Genomic DNA, 8178 nt, shown 5'->3' with positions numbered 1-8178 from the left:
CAACATTTGGTATAATTGACGAACCGTTGCAGTTTTTGGAATATTTGATATCTACGGTTGCGTTTCTCGGATAAGTTCGTCATATTTTTTAAAAATATTTAAATACTAAAATATATTTAAATGAATTGTTGTTACCGTTTAATTTAACACAATAGCATTTGGTTTATTTGACGTTGAACGTTTTGCCTTATTTATCAGACCATTGTAATATTTGGTTTATTAGTTTATGCTTTTTGCACTTGGAAATAGTTTTTTAGTTACAAATTATTGTTTTTCTAATATTAATATACTTAATAAATGCTTGTGAGGGTTTTCTTTATCATAATTTTTTAAAAATATATATTGATTTGTTATTAAAAAATTCAAAATTATTACAATTCATTATGATTTTTTCGTTTGATATTTTTTTAAATAATTTTTGAAATATATTCTCCCGCGACATCGCGGGGGTCCTGAGTCCTAGTTAAATTAGGGACAATTACTATATTTGTTTTGTGTTTTTTTTTCTTTTTACTATATATATAGAACTTGTATATGTGGGTGAAAATTTGCAGAAGTAAAAAATAATTACTTTCACTGTATTCAAAACTGTACAATCACATGGTGTTTTTAATGTATGATATTCAATTTACAAAAGGATGAGCATATATAGCAAACGTTTCTCTTATGCGAACAATTATTAGATGATACAGTATATAGAACTAAATAAAACTACTGTATATTGGACAGACGATAATTTGCTCCTACATGCATGTGTTTTGGTATAGACTCCTTAAGTTATATTTCTAATCCGATAAAGAAACGGTTCTTGGCCTCAAAAATCGATTACGTTTTAGGTTTTCTTACGATCCCACATGTCTAAAAAAAACAGTCGTTTTATCAAACTCCTATATATATATAAGTATATAATGTATATTTTAGTAAGGAGAAGTAAAATCTCCAATGGTAGAGACGTAAAGTCAATCAGCAACAATCAAGATCAATCCGCTGATACATTAGCACTTAATCACAATTTAGAAACAATATACAACTAACTTAGTTAATCAATAATTAAGGATCGCCCTGTTGGTCTAGGCCAGGGATCGATCCTCCCCAGACGCAGTTTCGCTCTCTCACTCCTGTGGCCACCTGGGAATTTACATGCGGACTTGCTCAGGCGCTCCAGACCACCAGTTTATCAGGGAGCCCTAAAGTGGAGGCTTAAAAATCCCTGTGATGCGGGCTTAGGCCCAGTGGACTAGTCAGATCACTGTGTGGTCTGGATACTGGGTTATCAAAAAAAAGTTAATCGATAATTTAGAACTTTTGCAAAACAAAGAATGTATATTATTATATGGTGAAAGTGATGCAGCATAAATTAAAGATTCTTATATACCATATATTTTTACACGTGATCGTTTTTACGGCATAACATTGGTCACCGGATATAAAGTTGAATAATACGATGAAATACTACCATCCAACATGTACTAAGACCATCTCCAATGTATTTTTCTATTTTTAGCTCTATCTCTATAATAGAGGTAAGTTTTCTCTATTTTTACTCCAATGTGTTTCTCTATTTTTTCCTCTAAAAACTTTAACTCTATTTATAGAGGAAAAAATAGAGATTCTCTATTCTCACCTCTATATATAGAGAAAAAAATAGAGATCTCTATTTTAGAGGTGAGAATGGAGGTGGGTTGGAGCAAATTTGCTTCTAAAATAGAGTTTAGGGGCAAATATAGAGGTGGGTTGGAGATGCTCTAATAATAATAAGGGCGGTCGCTTTTTTTTTGTAAGCCTTTTTGAAATAATCAATACACATTTTTGAAAAACACAATAACACATTAATGTAACAAATGTTGGGATTGGAAAAAGATTCTTCCTTTTCTCAGGAAAAAAAAGAAAAATTAAAGATAATGAACAAGAAAAGATACTTTGTGTCTGTATCCAAAACAAGTACAGTGTGACACATTAAAGATAAGATTTCTTCTAGGGGTGGGCATTTAAACCCAACCGAACCGAACCGACCCAACCCAACCGAACTCAAACCGACCTAAACCGAACCCAAGCTTCGACCTAAACCGAACCCAAGCTTATACTCAAACCATTCGGTTGGGTTTATTCTCAACCCAAATGGGTCGTTCAACCGAACCGAACCGATTATTTAATTAATTATTTAATTATATTAACAATATTGTAAATAACTAAATATGTGTTTATTTTTACTTTTATAATAATTTGAATAAATGTAAAATAGATTTAATTATCTCTAAAACTCTAACCCTAAAAAACTTAGGGTTCTCCTTCTAAAAAACTTACAACTTGAACTTGATATTTAATGACTTTACCAATTTCAATGTTCAAACTTCAAAAACAATGATTTTTTTTTGTTTTGTTACATTAATTGATTTTTTGAACCGAATTCAAACCGAACTGAAGTAAAACCGAACCGAACCAAACCGAACCAAACATAAACTGACCCAAACACAAACCGAACCAAACTAACTTCGGTTGAGTTTGGTTAGAGTTTTACGAAACCCAAATAAACCGAACCGAACCGAACCCAAACCGAACCCGAAGTTAAACCGAAATGCCCACCCCTAGTTTCTTCTTTCTTTTGTTTTGCCAATGATGTCCGAATAATTTTCAATTACAAATTCATAGTTTACAAACATTATAGGCAATAATAGATAACCGACTAAAGGACCGGAATGTATGAACAAAAATACAATCTGGGCATTTTAAGAGATACTCGTTTTAGGATAGTGGGCCTAAAGCCCAATGTAACTTTTATTTTTAAGAAACAAAAGGCCCAAATAAATTCGACGAAGAAAATTTGTATCTCCCATGGCGGAAGTGTCTGAGACGAGGAAGGAGATGACGACGACAAAGGGAAAGAGCGAGAACTGGAAGAAGATGAAAACAGATACGGTTCCAATCGCCGCCATGAACGAAGACCTTCTCCATAACATTCTTTTGAGATTGCCGGCGAAATCGTTTGCTTTCGCTTCCTGTGTTAACCGATCCTGGAGCAGCGTCTGCAATCGCATCCTCTCTCGCCCCAAAATGATCTCTGCTTTCTCTCGTAATCCTGATCAACTCGTAAGTTTCTTCTTCGTAATACCCTTTTCCTGTTTTATTTTGGTTTTCCAGATCGATCGAAAAAGCTCAAAACTTTTCTTCATGGTAGTACTAAGAGCGCTTGACATAGCAAATAGAAATGAAAAGGATTGTTAGAAAGTTGAAGCTTAACCACTGTAGCCTGAGAAGATCTTTAGTATGTGTTCTTCTCAAAGTGAAAGTTTAATTTGGTAAACAGAGAGCTGGAGAAGAAGTACTTGATAAGGTTTTATCTGAGCCAATTCGACCACATTTTGTAATCGCAAACATTACATGTGGAAACATGGAAGAAACTTTGACACTGGTAATGGTTCGTTCTTCTTCCCATTAAAATGTTCAATTTTGACTTCTTTTCACTCGTTCTAATGTTTTTCACTATGCACATGATGTAGATAACTGAAAGAGTGGGATCAAGGGTTCCTATTATTGTATCTGTTGTTACTGGAATCTTAGGAAAGGAAGCATGCAATGACAAGGCTGCAGAGGTTTTTATGGTTTTCTTAATCATTAAAGTATTATGGACTTTTATTTCCTATATTTTTATTTTATGTTCAACTTATATCACGTTTTACAGGTCAAACAGCATTCCACTAGTGATGATGAACTGTTCATTGTTCCAAATTTTGCTATACTCTTGACGATTGGCTACTTACCAGGAATGAAAGTCGACGTTATTCCTGTTATTCAGGCTAAAGGGGTAATATTTCACTTCTGAATTTATAAAGCTCTCTAGTTGTTTCGACTGTGATTTTCTTCATAGAGCTTGTCCACTGGCTAGATTGTTTTTGTCTTCAAAGACTTTGATTCATTTGCTTACAAAATTTAGAGAACGGAATTCATAATAAAAGCTACATTTTAAGTGAACATCTTGTTTAATGGAGTATCCATGTAATTTTTTTATATAGATAGAGTGAGCTTGTTAGTATTTTCTTGCAGGAATCGGAATCGGATATTGGAGACAAATTTGTGATGGATATTAGAAATTATGTGTCCATGGTTTCAGGTCATGCTGCTGCACCAGCATGTCTTATACTCTTTGGGGTGAACTTTACTTTTCTGGCTTCCTTTTCTATTATACTTGTGGACTATATTCAGTTTTATGACTATTTTCCTGTGTCTTCATGTTGCATTGGTGAATTTGTAGGAGGATACTCATGCCACAGAACCTGTCCTTCACAAACTGGGTATGATTACTGCCTTATGGTACATCTTTTCAATGTTACTTCGTGACAAGTGAAATCTACTAAGACAAAACAAATATTTCTCGAAAATTTTCATTTGTTTGTGTTGGTACCAGCCTACCTCCTTTTTTCACTTCTTTTGCTCTGGCTCGACTCTGAAAATATAACTATGATTGTGGTAATATATAGAAATTACTGTGCCTGAAAACTTGTTAATGAAGCTTGTTTGCATTGCAGATTATGCCATGCCTGCAGAAACTGTTATTGTGGGTGATCAAATTGGCGAGTTTTTACATAAACGTGGTAATGAATCAAGAAATGTTCAGTTGCCGAAAGATGATTGCAGAGTTCTCGCAGGCTTAATATTTGCAAGAGATAGACTCAGACCCGCTCGTAAGTTTCTGCGGTTTTAATATTAAATTCTTAAAAACTACGGTATATCGAGAGACACACTTTATCTTTACTATGCTAGGTTAAATATTTCAGCATCTTTCTTTCATGTTGTGCTGATTATGTGTTTCCGATTAAAATCTCGTCTTTTCATTTTACTCAATTTGTTGAACTAAATGAAGCAGAGGCTGAAAGAATTCAGTTTGACACTGCAATATCAAGGGGAATGTCATCGGTTGATCTGAGGTACAAGGCGGCTAATGTCAATGTTAGTCGCCCTAGATGTCCTTCGACGCTTCTGACTGCCAAAAGAAGAGGAGAAGCAGAGGTTCTGGATGGCGAGCAAATTCTAGATGACATAGATAATATTGTAAGCATCTGAAGCCAATCTTTTATGCATTCCTGAAATTAATTTGGTTACTAAACTGACTTGAAATTTTCAGTTAGAAAACCATATCTGGGAGAATGATCCATATCTCGGAGTAATAAAACGAAGAAAATACTCAATTGGTTTGGAGGAGAAGCCAAAAATCATGTCCTCCCTTGTATTTCATCAAGTGAATGGGTAACGATCAGATCAACAAGTTTCATAACATGAATCTGTCCCTTTTGACCCATCTAATTTTTTTTTTTGGTTTGCTTACTCAGATCTGACGATCAGGATCTTTTAGTCGATGGTGCCGGAATCAAAACCGGCGACCAATTCCAAGTATACCTCCCTGATCTCAAAGTGGCTGAAGCATCACTAAAGGCTGTTACTTCTCAGCATAGAAATCTCAAGTCTAAGGCAAATAAACCGGAAATCGTTGGAGGTTTTGCTTTCGTTGGTAACAGTCGCGGTGACTTGTTCTTTGGTCGTCCGGACGCAGACAGCTCACCGTTTTTAGAAAATTTCCCGGAGTTACGGTTTGGCGGTATATTCTGCGACAGTGAAATAGGACGCAGCTTATTCGTGGAGGAGGGAGAGGAAAAGAAAGAAGTGAGCATCCGAAGATTTCTTCACGTTTATAGTTCGGTATATCTTATTGTCTCGTATACTTCGTAATGTTAAGGTGTCTGTTTGTTTTATGTTATTGAGAGATTAATAAGTTAACTTAAAAAACCATTATTTCATATCATATCATATTAAAAAAATTTCAAGTCTGTCACAATATTTGCCATTCATGACATTTGACGAATCAGTCTACTTTTGTCATCTCTTCTACATCATTGGTGGTGGGGGCGACACATAACAAGGCGGCGACTTCATTGTCATCTCTCTCGCATCATCCATTGGTGGTGGTGGCGGTCTTGCATAACAAGGTGGAGTCAGTACCACTGCCTCCTCGGACATCTCTCTCGCATCATCCATTGGTGGTAGTGGCGGCAGCCTATAAGAAGGATCCGGGCGCACCACTGCCACCTTAGATACCTCTCTTGCATCATCCATTGGTGGTGGTGTTGGTGGACATTTGCCGATGCAATCCCCTTCCTCCTTCGGCATCTCTCTTGCATCATCCATTGGTGGTGGTGTTGGTGGACATTTGCCGACGCAATCCTCTTCCTCCTTCGGCATCTCTCTTGCATCATCCATTGGTGGTGGTGTTGGTGGACATTTGCCGATGCAATCCCCTTCCTCCTTCGGCATCTCCCTCGCATCACTTGAAGCAAAACCTTAACAAAACAAACACAACAATTTCAATAACGAAACAAAATTCAAATGCCTAACCCCTCAATTCATTAGAAAGATGATGTTTTGACTTTTGAGTATTAACAAAAATGATGAATTACAAGCTTGAAAGATGATATAGTATCATAAGTAATTAAAGAAAGGGAAAGAAAAGAGAAAAGAGAAATGCATACAAAATGCAATGAGGGGGACCAAGAAGACAAGCTTGAGAGTCATTTTTCTCATATTGTTAATTTGTATTTTTTTTTTCACTTGTTTACAAATTATTTAGATTGTAAGTGATGATGAGAGAGCTCTGATTCTCCTTTTTATATAGGGGGAATCACTCTACATTGTTACGTTGAGTAAGATAATAAATGTTTTGAATGAATAGATAATTTACCAAGTTTTAGTTACATGCAATTTGAAATATTACCAACTTGATCTCTCTCAAATTTTGTAAATTAGTTCAATGCATGGCAGATTAATTATTGTGCCTTAGCAATATTTTGGTCAGCACAAATTCTTACCTATTAACCTCATCATTTAGTTGACAAATACAAAACCTAACCTTAGTCAATAGGAGATACTCAATTGGGAGATATCTCTTCCTTATCGACTCAGGGAATGAGTTGATTCTTCACCTTAATCCAATTAGTAGAAAAGCCGATGATTATCTCTGAAACATCTCTGATTGATCGGATCGGTAAGCATATATATATATCGCTTCATTGATTGAATGATGACCTCCATCAATCATCCTCTGTCGTCTTCAGTCTAAATCAAGGTCGATTTCAGTTCACCGGATAATGATCTAGCAACGCCCAGCCGCTTTCACCGGAGACTACGAGGAAACAAGAGTCTAGCAAAGAAAGGTTGTTCGTATAGTCATCGTCGTCGTTTATCTTGAGAATTGATGATATGTGAAAATGTTTCAGAACAACCACGACTCCTGATTATTTCACAACCTCCAGGTATATTTTCCTTTCTTACCTTTTTTTTTTATATTATAAAACATAATCATTTTGATTTTAAAAACCAATTCTAAGTGTTAAATCTAAAATACGTTGAAAACTAACCGGACTTCGCATCCCGTCCTTTGGTCCGTAACTCTTACGGTGTATAAGTTCGACATGTTTTTTCACGTATTTTAAACTTAACACTTAGTTTAAGGTTTTTTAATAAATAATGTTTTAAATAATTTTTTTTGATATTTAACTAAAAAAAATTTTAAATAACCAAAATTTTTATAAAATAAAACCAATTCTAAGTGTTAAATTTAAAATACTTTGAAAACTAACCGGACTTAACATCCCGTTCTTTTGGTCCGTAAGTCTTGCGGTGTATAAGTTCAACATGTTTTTTTACGTATTTTAAATTTAACATTTAGTTTATGGGTTTTTTATTTTATAAATAATATTTTAAATAAAAAAATTTGATATTTAATTAAAATATTTTTAAGAACAAAATTTTTTAAGAAATAAAAACCAATTCTAAGTGTTAAATTTAAAATACGTTGAAAACTAACCGGACTTAGCATCCCGTCCTTTTGGTCCGTAAGTCTTGCAGTGTATAAGTTCGACATGTTTTTCACGTATTTTAAACTTAACACTTAGTTTAAGGTTTTTTAATAAATAATGTTTTAAATATTTTTTTTTGATATTTAACTAAAATTTTTTTAAATAACCAAAATTTTTATAAAATAAAACCAATTCTAAGTGTTAAATTTAAAATACTTTGAAAACTAACCGGACTTAACATCCCGTCCTTTTGGTCCGTAAGTCTTGCGGTGTATAAGTTCAACATGTTTCTACGTATTTTAAATTTAACACTTAGTTTATGGGTTTTTTATTT

The 8178-nt window shown here is 34.4% G+C and overlaps 2 protein-coding genes and 1 pseudogene across 5 annotated transcripts; 2 read left to right on the top strand and 1 right to left on the bottom strand.

Moving 5' to 3' along the window:
- Positions 1-2802: 2802 nt before the first annotated feature.
- Positions 2803-5794, top strand: LOC9300928 (F-box/LRR-repeat protein At5g63520). Of its 2 annotated transcripts, none has more exons than XM_021015476.1 (10): positions 2803-3087; positions 3305-3415; positions 3498-3590; positions 3680-3802; positions 4042-4146; positions 4250-4289; positions 4524-4679; positions 4862-5046; positions 5120-5241; positions 5325-5794. In XM_021015476.1, the coding sequence occupies exons 1-10, from the start codon at positions 2833-2835 to the stop codon at positions 5719-5721; spliced, it is 1587 nt and encodes a 528-aa protein (XP_020871135.1). In that variant the 5' UTR covers positions 2803-2832; the 3' UTR covers positions 5722-5794. The 2 variants fall into 2 exon arrangements, with proteins under 2 accessions (XP_020871135.1, XP_002866559.1); XM_002866513.2 differs by having other exon boundaries at positions 2805-3087; positions 3305-3409.
- LOC9300927 (formin-like protein 5) lies at positions 5766-7150 on the bottom strand. 3 transcript variants are annotated; one of them, XM_021015478.1, is made up of 2 exons: positions 6896-7150; positions 5766-6329 (listed from the first exon to the last, which is right to left on the bottom strand). In XM_021015478.1, exon 2 carries the CDS (start codon positions 6301-6303, stop codon positions 5878-5880), a length of 426 nt encoding a protein of 141 aa, XP_020871137.1. In that variant the 5' UTR covers positions 6304-6329; positions 6896-7150; the 3' UTR covers positions 5766-5877. The 3 variants fall into 3 exon arrangements, with proteins under 3 accessions (XP_020871137.1, XP_020871138.1, XP_002864852.2); XM_021015479.1 differs by having other exon boundaries at positions 6969-7150; XM_002864806.2 differs by lacking the exon at positions 6896-7150 and adding an exon at positions 6519-6878.
- On the top strand, positions 7064-7215 carry LOC110225649 (annotated as a pseudogene).
- The last annotated feature ends 963 nt before the right edge of the window (positions 7216-8178 follow it).

Source organism: Arabidopsis lyrata (assembly GCF_000004255.2).
Source record: "Arabidopsis lyrata subsp. lyrata unplaced genomic scaffold ARALYscaffold_8, whole genome shotgun sequence".
NCBI lineage: Eukaryota > Viridiplantae > Streptophyta > Magnoliopsida > Brassicales > Brassicaceae > Arabidopsis > Arabidopsis lyrata.
The sequence above is the reverse complement of the archived record's forward strand: the minus strand, read 5'-3'. Positions and strand labels throughout refer to the sequence as shown.

Coding starts and splice junctions, on each gene's coding strand:
- LOC9300928 (XM_021015476.1), top strand. CDS start 2,833: ATGGCGGAAGTGTCTGAGACGAGGAAGGAGATGACGACGACAAAGGGA. Junction 3,416..3,497: donor AAACTTTGACACTGGTAATG/GTTCGTTCTTCT, acceptor CACATGATGTAG/ATAACTGAAAGAGTGGGATC. Junction 4,147..4,249: donor CATGTCTTATACTCTTTGGG/GTGAACTTTACT, acceptor GTGAATTTGTAG/GAGGATACTCATGCCACAGA.
- LOC9300927 (XM_002864806.2), bottom strand. CDS start 6,570: ATGAGAAAAATGACTCTCAAGCTTGTCTTCTTGGTCCCCCTCATTGCA. Junction 6,330..6,518: donor GGTCCCCCTCATTGCATTTT/GTATGCATTTCT, acceptor TGTTTTGTTAAG/GTTTTGCTTCAAGTGATGCG.